The sequence below is a fragment of the Hirundo rustica genome, chromosome 27, assembly GCF_015227805.2.
Source record: "Hirundo rustica isolate bHirRus1 chromosome 27, bHirRus1.pri.v3, whole genome shotgun sequence".
NCBI classification, from domain to species: domain Eukaryota; kingdom Metazoa; phylum Chordata; class Aves; order Passeriformes; family Hirundinidae; genus Hirundo; species Hirundo rustica.
The window spans coordinates 2,590,590-2,606,479 of record NC_053476.1 but is presented as its reverse complement, the minus strand read 5'-3'; the positions used below and the strand labels follow the sequence as shown (position 1 = coordinate 2,606,479).

The window sequence follows — 15,890 nt, the reverse complement described above, 5'->3', positions numbered from 1 at the left end:
AGCCGGGGTCGCAGAGCCGGGTTGGGTCCGGGTTGGGCCCGGTGTGGCGAGGGCCTCCTTGCCAGGGAGGCCGTGCGGGTGTGGCGGGGCCCGGGCATGGCTGGCCGCACGGTGCGGGTGCAGGGCTTCCCCGCCGAGCTGCCTCCCGACAGGGCGGCCGACAAGCTGACCATTCACTTCCTGCGCTCCCGCAACGGCGGAGGGGACATTGCCGAAGTCCGGGTGCTGCCCGGGTCCCCTCCCTGCGCCCTCATCACCTTCGAGGCGCCAGAAGGTAACGCCCGCGGGACCCTCGGGGACCCGGCCTGTTCCACCATCCCAGCCCCATCCTTCCCCTGTCCCACCATCCCAACCCCATCCTTCCCTATCCCACCATCCCAACCCCATCCTTCCCTATCCCACCATCCCAGCCCCACCCTTTCCTGCCCCAGCACCTCTAATCCCATCTTTCCCTGTCCCACCATCCCTAACCCCACCCTTCCCTGTCCCACCATCCCTAACCCCACCCTTCCCTGTTCCACCATCCCCAGCTCCACTCTTCCCTGTCCTGCCCTCCCCCGTCCCACCATCCCCAGCCTCGCCATCCCCTCTCCTGCTGTCCCCAGCCCCATGGCCCCACTGCTGTCCCTTGGCTGGGCTGACACAGGTCCGGGTGGCTTTTCCCACCAGTGGCCCAGAGGATCCTGAAGGTGAAAAGCCACGTGCTGGCAATCGGGAGGACGCGGTACCCGCTGGAGGTGACGCTGCACGCTGCAGAGCTGAGCCCTGACGAGGTACTGAGGGGACATGGCAGCCCCAGCTGCTCCCACACAGACTCTGTGCCTGGCAGACAGCTCGAGAAGGGAGACCTCACTGGCTCCTTTCATCTTAATTACACTTAAATCCATTTTAATTCATATTCAAATGAAGGGGGTTTTTTTTCTGTGCTAATAGCACAGGCAGGCTTTGCACTCAGTCATCTGGCATTTGTGCCTGTCAGATGAAGGGCAGTCAGGCTGGAGAGAACAGGCACATTTCCGCAGTCCATCTGGTGCCTTTGCCATATCATCAGCTGGCTGTACAGTGTATTGTTCCTCTTTCCTGAGAAGGAAAGCTTAGCATACAGACGTGCTGGTGTCTAGGGGGCACTGGACAGTTCTTGCCTCTTCTTCCAGTCCCAAGAGACCGTGGCAGTAGCTGTGTCTCGTGTTTTCACGTCTGAGCCCCAAAAACAAGGTCATGGGAATTGGCCTGGCCTTGCAGACCTTTTTGCAAGCCTGTGGTGCCAAAAGTGCTTGAAGATGTGGAGCTGAAGCTCTGCTAGGGCAAGAGAGCAACTGCATTTCAGATGCAGAAACAACAGTGGATTTCTTGGGTTTGGGCTTTTGGAAAGGGCTCCCAGTGTGTAGAAATGGGGCCCTATCTCTGTGCAATTTCCCCATCTGATTCCTTGCTTGCAGAAAGCTTTTAACAAGTGCGCAAGATCAAAGAGTTGCTTAGTCTGGGTCTTTTGTTCGTGTCAGTGTCACGGTCCACCTCTCCTGCAAGTAGGATGCTGAGGGTGGAAGAGTGTGTCATCCCTTCTGTCACAGTAACGCAGGGGCCAGGTGCACTTGTGCCTGTGAAAGGAGCTGGGTTTGGTCCTTGCTCCCTCACTCCCTTGCTCTCTACTTGCAGATCTTCATACGTGTGTGCCTGACAATTGACTATGGCAAGCTGCCCCTGGGCAAAACCCTCCTGAGTGACTTGCAAAAAAACTACAGCGACGTGCAATTCTGCTTCGACTCAAAGAACATGCACTGCATAGTGCAGGGACCATTCACTCAGCTGCAGACCTTCAGCAGAGACCTGCTAGGCAGCCTGAACCTCAAGAGCCAAGCCATTGGTGAGATCTTCCTGCCAGCTTCCAGCTGTGGGGCCAAAGAGATGGGAATGCAGGATCACCAGCAAGTGCCTGACTCCGCTCAGTCAGCTCAAGAGACAGCAGAGCTGCCAAACCGTGAGCAGGGGCGTGAAACTGCAGCTAAAGTCCCATCACCTCAGAGCCCGGCAGGTGGGGAAGATGTGGAACTTCTGGGGAAGCTGGAGGACTTTTCCCTAGCAATGGACTCGGACATTTACTTGTACATGCAGAGGTTCTGTGCTGCTGAGTACCAAGCTGTGCTGCACCAACATCACGTGGACGTGGTGGATGTCAGTGGCAACGGCGTTGCTGTGTTGTACCTCCAGCCATCTGGGGGTGTGTCTGGGGACAAGGATGCCTTGCACCAGGCCCACCTGGCCCTGCAGAAGCTCTACCAGCAGCTGGAGGTGAGCCTGTGCAAGGAGAAGATTGCTAAGGAAGGGCTGGGAATGGACAGCCAGGCGCTCACAGCTCTGACCCGTGAGCTGCAGAAGCTGTACCCCCAGCTGCTCTGCCACGAGGATGTGAAGCAGCTTTATCTTGTTGGAAACCTTGTTGATGTGTCCCAGGCCAAGCAGTTCCTTCAGGATTCTGTCACCAGGAGAGGTGCCCCACACACGGTTGACACGCTGAGCAGCTCCCAGCCCTCTGGCACCACAGAGGCTGCATTACACCAGGCCAAAGTGCCTGTGGATATTCCAGCCACAAGGCTTAGCCCAAGCAGGCCAGAGCTGAAAGGTGAGTTCAAGCTAGCTGCCAACTTCAGCACCCCGAAAGCTGACAGGTCTCAGGCTGGCCAGAGCCTCTTGCTGAATCAGGGCTCTCCACCGGTGGGACAGGAGCAGCTTTCTGGGAAACATTCACCAGAGACAGATGCTCCTGGTCTGAGTGACCCCAGGGCACTGACCCAGCAGTATCAGCCTCTCACCCCTATGGCAGGTAAAGGTGTGGGGTCAGCAGCAGAGCCTCAGCAGAATAACCCCACGGAAAGGGGCCATGTGGAAGGAGGTGCCAGACTCACAGGACAAAAGGTGCTGTTGCCTTGTGTGGGCAAAGAAAACAGCACTTTTCAGCATCCTGAGGACTCTAAAGGCTCGGGTCCCATTGGGCACCACTCCGTCGGTGGTCTCTCCAGCATCTGTGATGTGACATGGACCTCTTTTGCTTTAGGCTCCAAACCTTCTGCATCCAGGCCTGTGCTGCGACGGTCCAACAGCTTCTCCCTGCCGAGGTCCAAGGAAAGCAACAACTCTGGAGACAACAGCAGCAGGGTGAGTGAGGAAATGAGCCTGGACTCTCTGCAGTGGTTTTACCTGAAAGATGTCTGCCACGCCACTATTGATGAGCTGTGCAGGGCTGGAGGGGTGCACATCTCGGAGCACCACACTGGGGACGGCACAGTGCTGACGCTGCAGGCAGCAGACAGGAAAAGGCTGTTCCATGCCAAATGGAAGGTGGAAGACCTTGTGCAGAAGTGCCCTGACTTGGTGTGTCAGAGTGTGAGCTACTCAGAGCTCGCTGTGGATGGTCCAGATGATGGTGACCTGAGTGAACTGTGCAGCCTCTTGCGAGGAAAATCCTTCCGGGTTGGACTCAGCAAAGACAAGTACAAGCTCCATCTTGTCTGCCCCAAGGATGTGCTGCCAGGAGTGACTGAGGCCTTCCTCATCTTTTCTTCCAGGAGGCTCTGTGTCACAAAGTCTTCATCCATCTCTCCTGGCGCAGAGAGTACAGGGAAATCAAGTGTCATCGAGCCAAGCAGAAGCCAGGACCCAGTGCTGGATGCAGCCCTTCCTGGCAGCCTGAATTCCCTACAGCAGCTGAACATCAGCAATCAAGTACGCTCTTCAGATGTGCTTAGGGCTTCCTGGGTGCCAGAGGCTGAGGAAAAGAGGTCCCCCAGTCCTTGGAGGTTCCAGCAGGCTTGGGGGCAGGAGGAGGTCAGGGACCGTATTGACTCTGGGTCTGGGCGAGGAGGAAGCAGCTTTCTGGGCCTTGGTGTGGGGGATAAGCCAAGTCCTCCAGGCCTGAGGGAGTCCCAGGAACAGCGGAAGGCAAAACTGTGTCTGGGGGAGCCTGACACCACCCGGCTCAAAGTCTTGCCAGACAGATTCCAGTTTGCAATATACAGGAACAGAGGAGGCCCCAGTGAGGCAATGGGACAGCAGCACTGTCCGGTCCCTGCAGCTGACGGAGCTCCTCACTCTCTGCCCACCTGGCTGTCCAGGGCCACGGCTGCTGAGCCACCGCCAGCTGCGGCCCAACAGGCACCTGCAGCAGAGCCCACGCATCAGGGAAGGGCCCAGCTCCCAGGAGACAGGAGCAATGAGCAGGAGGGGCCTGACCTCCCCTCACAGCAGAGAAGAGACCCCAGCCTAGGACAGGAAAGCAGCACGATCCCTCTGGACCAGTGTGATGCCTGCCAGGGCTGCTGCGGTCGTGCCTCGTGCAGGACATGCGTTGCAGCAGACAGCATGCAGCCAGCTTGCTGCAGATCCTCCTCAGCTGCCCCAAGCTGCAAGATCTTGGGGACACTGAAGATCTCCTCCCTGTCCCAGAGCCTGCCTGGATACTCTCAGGTCCCAACACTTCAGCTTGCTTACAGCATCCCTGATGGCATGCAGGGGGTAAGTACCACCACAGAGCTCCCCCAGCCCACTGCAGCCCACACAGGGAGGCTTCTGTCAGGGTGGTTGGGGTAAAAAAGAACAGCCACAGCTCCCTGCCCCTGCAAAGCAGCAGAGGTATTAATTTATGAAAAGCAAAAAGCTCCACGCCAGGTTTTGGAGCAGCTTGCTGCTTCTCAAGAGCATGTGTGACCTTTGGGTTTAGTTGACAGTGACTATCAGCCCGTGGGGATCATGGTCAGCAGTGCGGTTTTCAAGCTAGACAAACCTAAGAAATCCCCTCAGAGGCACTGCATTCCAGCCGTTGTTTAAAATGTCCTATTCCTGTTCTAAGGTTGGGGACCCTCACCCAGGACAGCCTTACAAAGGGGGGAATTTCTGTGCCTTCCTGCCCAATAACGAGGAAGGGCTGATGACAGCAAAGCTGCTGAAGAAAGCGTTTGAACGTGGGCTGACGTTCCAGATCAAGTCCTACAATGGAGAAGAAAGAGTAACATGGGGATTTATCCCCCACAAAACCTCCTGGGATGGAGGCAAAGCCAGGTATGGCCCAGCTGATCCTAAGCTTCTGGGTATGGCTGTGGGTTTTTAGCAATTGAAGGAGAACCATGGGCTCCAGCTCGGTAAATCCTGGCAGGGATGGCTCTTCCACCCTCCCACAGGGGCAGGGTTGGTTCCTCCCTTTCCTTCAGCTTGCAGGACAGCTATGGCATGGCAGACCAGCTCTGGCACCCTCCAGCTGGAGCAAAAACCCTTCCCCATCCCATAACCATAAGTGGTGTGGAAACCTGTAAGTTCCCCGTGGACAGGAACTCTGGGCCCTGCTCACTGACAGCCTTTCCCCTGACACTGCTGGGTAGGAGCTGTGCCTGCAGGCAGCACGACTTCCCCTCTCAGCCCCTCCTGAAAGGTTAGGGCAAAAATAAAGGGCTGCTTCCCACTGTGGTTTTGGCACATCAGCAGGATTTACAGTGCTTCCTCTCTGCCCCACAGGAATGGCTACCCGGACGCCCAGTACCTCCATGAGGTCGGCACAGTTCTGAATAAACTGGCCCTTGTGTGATTCTCCCACAGCCACAGCCTGTGGCTTCCCTTTGCCGCCTTTTCCTGCTGAGAAAACTGCAGCTTAACAGAGACAGCTCAGGAAAAAGCAGGTGTTTGTCAAAGGAGCTCCTGCCTTCCCCCCAGATGTAGCCAGAAATCTGCACATTAGCAAAGAGCAGCACCTTCGTCCCTGCCGCCTGCAGGCCTCACCACGGATCAGTGCTTCCCAAAAACTCCGGCTCCCCTTGGATGGGTGTCCTGCCAGCCAGTCACAGAGCTGATTTCAGCTGATTGCAGGCTTTCAGTAGCTGACACAAACCTGGGCAGGGGTCTGCACCTAGTCCAGCCTCAGCTTCTGGAAGCCTCTTCCACCTGCCATTACAGGCAGGTGAACTGCCTTTAGTGTCAGCTCCACGTGCTGACAGCTCAGGCTGCAGCAGACAGCCCCATGCTCCAGCCCTGCCCCAGCGCCTGCTCTGAGGCCAGCAGGGGACCTGGTGCTCTCTTGAGGAGAACATGAACAGCTTTCAGCACCCACAGCAGCAGCCTCCCAGGGACAGTCTCTATGCTGACAAATAAATGGGATTTATTCTCATGTTTGGTAGTGGCTGTTCGTGCCTTGTCTCACCCTCAAGCCCAGGCAGCCACTTCAGTCCCACCTGGTTACCGAGACACCCAGGTACAAAGTGCAGAGCCCAGCTAAAGGCTTCACAAACAAAAAAATCACCATGGCTGCCCTCCAGCAAGAGTGTCAGGAACAACACTCAAGCCAACAACTAACAGTTGTCCCTGAGAGCAGAGGCATCCTCTCATGCTGGGAGCGTCACACTTCATCAACCGAACCTGCCCTGAGCTGTGGGCAGAGGATCACCACAACAGAAACCCGAGCAGCATACTGTGGAAGGTTTTATTATGCTTTAATTAACATTTGAAACACATAAGGCATATGGAAACATTTGACAGAGGAGCAGTACACATTGTAGTCATGTAAACAGCAGTGGCACAGTTGTCTTCTGCCCAACTTGGTTACAAAGCACAAAGCGAAATATATTTTTTAAACAAAAGATTTGCTATGTGTCTGTAGGATGAGCATCACTCGTATCACAAATCTGCAAATCAACACGATTCAGACAGTACACACCAGACCATATGCTGTAAGAGGCTCACTCAGAGTCTAACACATTTCACATCATGCTCATGTACTACTTGCCAATAACACTTTGCCATCATGAGGGCTCAGCACACCAGAGACTTCAGGCAACCACAGTGGTTTTACACCTATGATAGCAGCTGTCAGCAGGCCAGGATTCTGCACCAGCTGAAGCCTCACCCACACAGAGCGCTTCTTACTTCTCCCTGGCCAATCGATCCTAGCTTAGTACAGGTATCTGAAACAAAACAGAGAGCTGAACTCCTTCCCAGAGCACTTGGCAGGGGCCACACTCCTCTGTGCAAGCGGTGGCCACCTCTGCTCCCTTCCCCTCCTGCAGTCAGCTTGCAACACAAGTGAGCTTCAGAGAACCAAAGAGTCAAAACTGTGGCAACGGCTGCCTGGTGACAGCAAAGGAGCTGCACTTTGTCCAAGGCCAGCAGCACCAGGCTGGGAGGCCACTACAGCAATGACAGGAGAGGCACCCACAGCGAGCCCCCCGCAGCAGGCAGGGCTGTGAGAGCCTCCTCCGCTTAGCAGCTCCTTCCACTTCCACTTGGACTCCTCATGGCACAACCTTAGAGTCAGACAATCAGTAAAAGAAACATTAAATTGCACTTCTGGAATGGCACACGTGATTAAGTACGGGAATCTCCCAGTTCCTCAGCAGCACAACTTTGCCCTAAACAAGCAACATTGAGTGGAATGATTTTTATCCTGGGGTTTCGTTTTGGTTTTTTTGCTTTGGTCCTTAGTGTACAAACTGGCTGGTTAATTTGATTAAGACACTTGAAGCTGTTTTACATAGGTTCTATACTTACTGGCCCACAAAAAAGGAAAGTAAAAAACCAAAACACCACCAACCATACCTGCCTTGAGAAGAGCATTGAGCAGGGGTGGAGGATTGCAAGGTTACATTTAATCTTCGTCTTCCTGTAGAAAACACTGTTGCTACCAAAAGACACAAAACAGCCAGTGCTGAACTGGAACAGGCAGTCACTGCTTGGCATTCCTGCCTTGATAAGGGCTTCAGGAATTTCTAGGTAGAAGACACGTGAGCCTGAAGAGAGCCAGGAGCTAGGATTGTTTCCAAAGAGCCAAGGCTGGAGCAGCTGATAAAACCTCACTCAAGGCTCACTCTGGAGCCAAACAGCTGCCCTGGGAGAGACAAGGGCTTTACAACACGTCTCATGGACTGTGGGGGTACAGAACCAGCAGGTCAGCCCCAGAAAGGCTGCAACAGCTGGGGAGAGAACAGCTAATTCACAGAAAGTCCGACGACATCACCAGCGTTCACAAAACAGCGCTAATAAGAGTCAAAACGGGGCTTTTGGCAATGCTTGGAAAGGCCAGAATGGAGAAGGCCCCAGTGACTTCCCAGCCGTGCAGCAGAAGGCACCGAGGTGCTGTTTCCCGTGGCGCACAGGAGGCAGCGGGGCAGAGCCCTGCCGGACCCAAGGCCATCCACGTAAGGCACTGAGCACCAGAGTGGCTCAGGGTAAAGCAGGGAGAGGATGTTACCGTGAAACACACCACGACAGCTTTCCCTTTTACAAAGGAGATGTGCCTTTTGAGCAGGCTGCCCTGCCATCAAGGTGAAGCCCAGTTTCTCAGAGGAACAGGTCCAGATTTTCCATTTGAGCAATTTAGGCAGTCCTTCTGTTTTCACACCTGGTAAAGCAGCATTAGACACTGTTGGATTCAATTTAAATTAGTAGGACAGGGCAGGCTGAAAGAAGCAGCAAGATTTTGGATTTAGAAAGGTAAAAAGTTGTGCTTGAGAGTTCTATCAGCCTGTGTTTATGAAGTTCAAGAGATGAACTGACAAGGACCTGTGAGAGGACTCCAGCACTCCTGTGAGGTTGTAGGGAACAGGGTTGTTGCAATATTTAAACTTAGCCAGGGCAAGACCCCTGGAAGTTGTGCCTTTGCATTTCTAAAGAACTCTGGACTGAGCCCAAGCACCTGAACAAGTTGCACTGCAGCGGGCTGAGGGAGAGGCCAGAGAGGAACCGAGCCCTGTGTGGTGTGGGCTCTCTTGGGTGGTGGTGGGGCTGCGTGCCCAGCCCTGTGCCCAGCGGGTTCCTGCCCTCCTTGGGCCCTGGGCCCTCCCTGTGGGCTAGTTAAGCAGGATTCTAGTCTCGGGGTTTTGCTTCTGGAGCATGAGTTCCTCCATGATGGGCAGCTCTTCTTGGAGCCCTTGGGTTCACCATTTCAAATCCAAAATGAAGCCCAAAAGCCTGCCACACCTACAATCCGTGACAAGTAAAGCACCAACAGCACCAGAGTTGCCCAGGGCTGTGAGCAGGGTGCAGTGGGAAGGGACAGCATCACCCAGGACTCGGGGTGCTCACAGAGCTGGGCGTGGGTCTCTGCAGAGCTCCATTTCCAAATGCACACAAGGAAAGAAAAGTAGAAGAGAAACACAGTTCTGGTACAGGGAGGAGCATCCCAGGCAGCTCCTAAACCCTCAGCACTGGAACCCCAAGACACAGATTGAGGGGAAGAAGAGTCAAGCCCTGCTGCAGCAAATGAGCTAAAGGAGCAAATGGAAAACTGCTCAGAATGTGCAGGTCAAGAGGCTTGACACACAGCTGGGCTGTTTATCATCTAACTGCTACCGTGGCAACAGCTTTATTAAGAGTGTGCCACAGGGACAGCCAGCCCAGGCTACTGGGCAGCCAGCCCACAGGACTGGCTCTTGGAAGTTACTTCCCGAACTGCAACACCTCCTCAGTGCACAGGGCACGGCACGAAGCATTATCAGGGGATTGTTTCCATCTCGGTGAAGTCCAATTCAATACTTGGAAATACAAAGACAAGGGTGAAGCCCTAACAATACCAACTTGGAGCCCAACATAATAAAGCACAGAGCCAACATCAATTGTTTCAGTCGCTTGAGACACAGTTGAGTCCTTATGGTCTCTAAGAATCAGACACTGCTCAGATCTCTCTATACAATTTGGAAATAGAAAATGGACAGGATCAGGTTACCTAATTGAAACTTTTCTTCTGTAGTCAGACACAGCCCAGCCCAGCCCATGACTGCAAATGAAGTATGATATGCCATAGACTCCAAAAACTGCCAGGATGGTCAAGGCAAAACCAACATGAGCTGTTACTATCTGGCTGTGTTAGTGGCCTAAGAAAGCAGAGGGAATAGAGCCGGGTAAGTGTGAACAGAAAAGAAGCCCCTGCTCCAATTAAACTAGGCCAGCTGTGGTTTTCCTTCAGCTGTGGAGGAAACATCCTACATTTGGCCAATCCTCTCCTGAACAGACTTCCCAAAGCTGACAGTGCAAACGCTTCAGCAGGGCTCAGCCTCTGCACAGATACTTGGCAGCTGTTACAGTGCACTGCGCTGTGACTTTACAGTGACAGGCTGTGCAGCAGTTAATCACCAACTGCCTGGGGGCTTCAGCCTCACTGCCAGAGAAAAATATGGTTAGTCTGGAAATTCAGTGGAGAAACAAGCGGTTAAAAACAGTATGAAATAAACAGGCTTCAAAAGAGAGAGCAGGAGGCATATCTGGCAAAGGGTCAGTCACAACAAGAGCATGCAAACCTCATCTGAATGACAACCATGATGTTCTTGTACTGGTGAAAGATGGAAGATACTGATCTGTCCATTTCCAGGTCCCAAAAAGATCAGGGAGTTAAATCATGAATTTATAATCTGCCTACATCTCTTCTCCTTAGTTCTCTGCTTTTTTGGGTGCTTCAGGGACCAGGATGACTTTTCCAACATTCTTCTTTTCTTGCATCTGCTTCATAGCCTCTGCCACCTGGAAGTAAAAGGAGCCTGGTAAGATCCCCACCCACTGCAGAGTGCATCCATCCATGCCCTTCCTGGGCCCCTCAGCACCCCAGACCAGCCTGAGGCACAGCTGAGGCAGCTTTTCCTGGCAGTTCAAGCAAGTCACAAGCATTCAGGTGCCTCTGTACAGGTGCTTTGGACAGACCTGGGCAATTCCCCCAGAAGGCCCATAGGAAACTATCCTCAAGAATTCACACAGCCCAACCTTAACATACATGAGGATGCTCTGCTCACACAAAAGTGGAAGTGCAGTGAGTGTCACCACAGCTTCCTCTCCAAAGGGAGGATTCCAGCCACCTGCCACGAGGACAAAGCCTCCACCAGCTACACAAAACAATATATGCACAGAATTGTATCATTACTATCATTATTTTTAAGCATCTGGGCCAGGCCTGGATTTAAGCATCAGAATGGTTCTCAGGAATGAACACTGACTGATCATGCAGCAAGTCCTGCCCCAGCATAGGATTCCCAAGGGAAGAGCCTGACTGCCTGGACACATCAATGCAATAACCCTGAGCAGAACAGAGCTGCTGAAAAACCTGCTGCTCCTTTCTAACATCCTCATTCTGCTTCACTGCCTGGGCTCTTCTGCACCCTTGGAAGGGCAGCAACAACCTTCCCATCTGTCTGCTTAATTACAGGGTGCAGACTACTCAGGGCATACTCCAGCCTGATGTATAACCCAGCCCCTCCTGGCTGCTGCTGAGCACCTGCCCTGCTTCCACAGGGACACTGTCTGGCATTGCCCAGCCCTGTGCACCGGAGCACAACAGCCCAGCCACTTCGCTCAGCCTTAATATTTTAAAAGGAATAAGGCACTGACTGTCTGAGAACAGATGGTTATTAGACATTTCCAACAGTTCAGGCCCCATGAACAAGGTCCTCACTCTTGCACCACTGCCTGTATGTTAGCTGAGACTCACCTGATCAAAGGGCCATACAGAATCTATTTTGGGCTTGATTTTGCCTTGACTGTACAGGTTAACCAGCTTGGTTACAACGCTGTTGAGAAGCTCAGCTTCTTCAATCATATATCCAAGGTGGTAGCCACACAGAGCCTTGTTCTGTTGTAGGATCTGCAAGGCAGTGATGCTGAACTGGTTCCACCAGGTTTTGGCCATAACCATGAGGTTCCTCTTCTGCCCAGAGATCAGGTTTGCTACACCTGAAAAGAGGAATGCCACAGGAAAGTTGGAACACAACACAAGAGGCAATGGGTACCCCATGGAACAGCTCACACTCCCAGGGGAACTCTGTCACTCAGCACAGTGAGGGACAGAGCTGAGAACTGGACCACAGCACCACCTGCCCAGACAACCTTCAAAGGAAACAGGCACTTGCCCCAGCCTCAAGATACGCAGAACTTGGATTATCAGCACTCATGTGGCAAAAATGCAGAACAACTACTCTCTCTGGCCCTCCTAAAGGAGCAGCAGAGCAGCTAGACTGGAGTGCTGGCAGAGGTAAGAAAGGGTTACACAAGTGACATCCAGCCAGGCTGGCAGGACAGCTTTCCCCTTCTCCTACAGCCCTGCTTCTTCAGGGGAATCACACACTGCTGGGACAACCAAAGCAGCACACTGGTGCAAGTGTCTGGAATCCCACTGGGGGTTGTGTGAGGGCTTTGTCTATGGGACAAAATCACAGTGTTCCAGGGCTGGGGAATGGAGAGATAAGTATTCAGTAGCCTCAAACCTCATCTCCCACACATCCTCTAAAAGAAAAGCAAGGCTGTGCATTAACTCAGCCCAGACAAAGCAGCTATGCCACTATTCCTCCCTGAGGACATTCCAGCTTCCCCTGCAGGCACCAGCTTTTACTCCAAGAGAGATTTCACCATGGGAGGGAAGAGCCTTGGAGCCTGCGAACACAGCTCTGGGGACAAGACACAAATCTCACTCCCCTCGGTGTTTCACCGAGCCAAAGCATCCTGAAGACCTTAATGAAACAACAGAACTACAACACACAGCGCAGTGAGGAACAGCGATGGTCTCTGACAGCCACACACCCAGCCCCTGGAGCGTTCCTGTGTGGATCCCACTCCAGCATCACCCAGCCCCTGGAGCATTCCTGTGTGGATCCCACTCCAGCATCACCCAGCCCCTGGAGCGTTCCTGTGTGGATCCCACTCCAGCATCACCCAGCCCCTGGAGCGTTCCTGTGTGGATCCCACTCCAGCATCACCCAGCCCCTGGAGCATTCCTGTGTGGATCCCACTCTAGCATCACCCAGCCCCTGGAGCATTCCTGTGTGGATCCCACTCCACCATCACACAGCCCCTGGAGCATTCCTGTGTGGATCCCACTCCACCATCACCCAGCCCCTGGAGTATTCCTGTGTGGATCCCACTCCAGCATCACACAGCCCCTGGAGTATTCCTGTGTAGATCCCACTCCACCATCACCCAGCCCCTGGAGCATTCCTGTGTGGATCCCACTCCAGCATCACACAGCCCCTGGAGCGTTCCTGTGTGGATCCCACTCCAGCATCACACAGCCCCTGGAGCGTTCCTGTGTGGATCCCACTCCACCATCACACAGCCCCTGGAGCGTTCCTGTGTGGATCCCACTCCAGCATCACCCAGCCCCTGGAGCATTCCTGTGTGGATCCCACTCCACCATCACACAGCCCCTGGAGCGTTCCTGTGTGGATCCCACTCCAGCATCACCCAGCCCCTGGAGTATTCCTGTGTGGATCCCACTCCAGCATCACACAGTCCCTGGAGCGTTCCTGTGTGGATCCCACTCCACCATCACACAGCCCCTGGAGCATTCCTGTGTGGATCCCACTCCAGCATCACCCAGCCCCTGGAGCGTTCCTGTGTGGATCCCACTCCAGCATCACACAGCCCCTGGAGCATTCCTGTGTGGATCCCACTCCACCATCACACAGCCCCTGGAGCGTTCCTGTGTGGATCCCACTCCAGCATCACCCAGCCCCTGGAGCATTCCTGTGTGGATCCCACTCCAGCATCACACAGCCCCTGGAGTATTCCTGTGTGGATCCCACTCCAGCATCACCCAGCCCCTGGAGTATTCCTGTGTGGATCCCACTCCACCATCACCCAGCCCCTGGAGCATTCCTGTGTGGATCCCACTCCAGCATCACCCAGCCCCTGGGTTTGCTCACACTCACCGTAGGTGATGAGTTTGCCCATTGGCTTCAACAGGTTAAAAGCTTTGGATGTATCAGATCCTCCCAGAGGGTCCAGGACAATGTCAACACCTAGAGAGGGAATTGGAAGTGAATAGACATTTCTCTGCAATTGAAAGAAATGCAAGACAGTCGCAGAAGTCCTCCACCACATCATACCTTTAGGAGAGATTTTCCGGATCTCCTCAGCGTAATCCATCGTTCGGTAGTCAATGGGGTGAGAAACCCCGCTCTCCTTGAGTAGATCGTGCTTGGAGGCAGATGCTGTGCCAAAAATGGTGACGTTTTCTACAGTCTTGCACAGCTGGATGGCAGCAGTTCCCACACCACCTGAAAATCAGCAGTGAGGAAGATTTAGAAGCCCCAGCAGTCAGAAAAACCTCTGAACAGATAAATTATCCCCACCAGTACCAATCACACACCACAGCTATGGAAAAGAGGCTCTGCCTGGTGAGGTTGATGCTTGGGACACACTGGGAGAGACTGACCCCCGCTGCTGGGAAATGGGGTCAGCAGGAAGCCTGCATCTCTGCTAGGTGACATTTTGTCAGTCCAGCCCCATTCCAATCATTTCCTCACCCATGTCACTTGCTCAGATGCTACAGGGTGAAACCAAGAGTCTCAGCACGGTCTGGCAAGAACTATTTACCTGCAGCCATGTGGATGAGGACACTCTGGTTGGGCCTCAGGTTTCCAAAGTCAAACAGAATCATGTAGGCAGTGATGTAGTTAACAAGAAGAGCAGCGGCTTCCTCGAAGCTCATCCCCTCAGGCATTGGGAAAGTCTGACTGGCCGGCACATTCACGACTTCTTGCCAGAGCCCTGACCTAGCCAGGACCATTACCTTATCGCCAACCTAAAACCAGAGGACAAGGTGGTCTGAAACAAGCCCCCGAGGCTAGCAGAAGCCATCAGACCTATGTCAGAGCTAGTGCATACACACTGCCCTCTGTGTAGAGGTCTGCAGGGACTGCAGCACTCCTGGACTCAGGCAGGAGACCACAGCCAGCTCCCTCCTCATCGGGAGACTGCAGCACAGCACCTCTCACCACAGCCCTGGGCACACAGCAGGAACCTCAGAGAGACCACAGGCACTCCAGGCTCTAGCCTGGTAACCAAACCCAAACTGTGGCTGCCCAAACCAACCATCGGATCCATGCTGCATCCCCAACGAGGCAAGAGGGATGAGGATCATGTCTTGCCCTCCTTGCTCAAGACGAGAGCAGAAGTCTAAATACTGAAAAATAATACTGCTGCTCCTTGGAAGGATCACCCTGCCAAGAGGAAGGAGCCTTTGGGAAACGGTTAGTAACATCAATCATGGAAAATGCACCGGTGCAATGCATTTCCCTTTCCAAAGTCCAAACTTCGGGAAACCTCCCGAATCTAACGCACACGGCCGTCCCCGGCTCCTCCCCGCGGCTCCGGCCCCTCAGCCCGGCCCGTCGGGTGGCAGCGCTGCCGTCGTCCCGGAGCAGCGGGGCCGGCCCGGGGCTCCCTGCCCGCCCTTCCCCTTTGTCCCCGGCCTTTGTCCGCCGCCCGGTCGCCGCCGAAGCTTCCGCGGCTGGGATGGGTCGGGCCCCCGGCGGGGGCTCAGCGCTGCGGGGCCCGCCCCGACGGGGATCCCGGCCCCGGGACGGCCACCAGCGAGCCGAGGCAGCGGTCGGGACCGCGGGCACCGGGCAGGGGCGGTTCGGGGCCCTCGGGCCGCCCTCACCTGTCGGTCGCGGACGCCGTCGCCGACGGCGCGGACGGTGCCGGCGCACTCCATGCCGGGGCAGACGGGCGGCGGCGGCAGCCGGTCGTACAGGCCCTGCCGTGCCATCACGTCGGCGAAATTGAGGCCGCAGGCGCGGACGCTCACCGAGACCTCTCCGGGCCGCGGGTCAGCGCCGCGCCGCGTCTGCACCTTCAGCTTGTCGCAGCTGCCGAACCCCGTCAGCACCAGCGCCCGGTGCTCGACGGCCGCCCCGCCGCCCGTCGGCGGCTCGGGGCCGGGGACCGGCTCGGGGGCGGCGGAGGCAGGGGCCGGCTCGGCGGACATGGCGATGCGGAGCGGGAGAGCGGCTGCGGGCGCGGCGGCGGCGGCGGCGGCGGCGGCGGGCGGGGAAGAGCCGGGGCGCGGCCGGGGGCGGAGCGGCTCGGGCGGGGCAGCGCGGAGCGGCGGCGGCGGGCGGGGCCGCGCTCCCGGTCAGCCCCCGCTCCCCTGCCGT

The 15,890-nt window shown here is 55.2% G+C and overlaps 2 protein-coding genes across 3 annotated transcripts; one reads left to right on the top strand and one right to left on the bottom strand.

The window, feature by feature from the left end:
* The first annotated feature begins 18 nt into the window (after positions 1–18).
* On the top strand, positions 19–6,449 carry LOC120763751 (uncharacterized). Of its 2 annotated transcripts, XM_040087297.1 has the most exons (6): positions 19–274; positions 670–773; positions 1,657–2,620; positions 3,053–4,509; positions 4,844–5,052; positions 5,503–6,449. In XM_040087297.1, exons 1-6 carry the CDS (start codon positions 97–99, stop codon positions 5,570–5,572), a joined length of 2,982 nt encoding a protein of 993 aa, XP_039943231.1. In that variant the 5' UTR covers positions 19–96; the 3' UTR covers positions 5,573–6,449. The 2 variants fall into 2 exon arrangements, with proteins under 2 accessions (XP_039943231.1, XP_039943230.1); XM_040087296.1 differs by having other exon boundaries at positions 1,657–4,509.
* Positions 6,447–15,721, bottom strand: VAT1 (vesicle amine transport 1). Its single transcript, XM_040087298.2, has 6 exons — positions 15,395–15,721; positions 14,326–14,533; positions 13,836–14,006; positions 13,659–13,748; positions 11,447–11,688; positions 6,447–10,488 (listed from the first exon to the last, which is right to left on the bottom strand). Exons 1-6 carry the CDS (start codon positions 15,719–15,721, stop codon positions 10,399–10,401), a joined length of 1,128 nt encoding a protein of 375 aa, XP_039943232.1. The 3' UTR covers positions 6,447–10,398.
* Between the last annotated feature and the right edge of the window lie 169 nt (positions 15,722–15,890).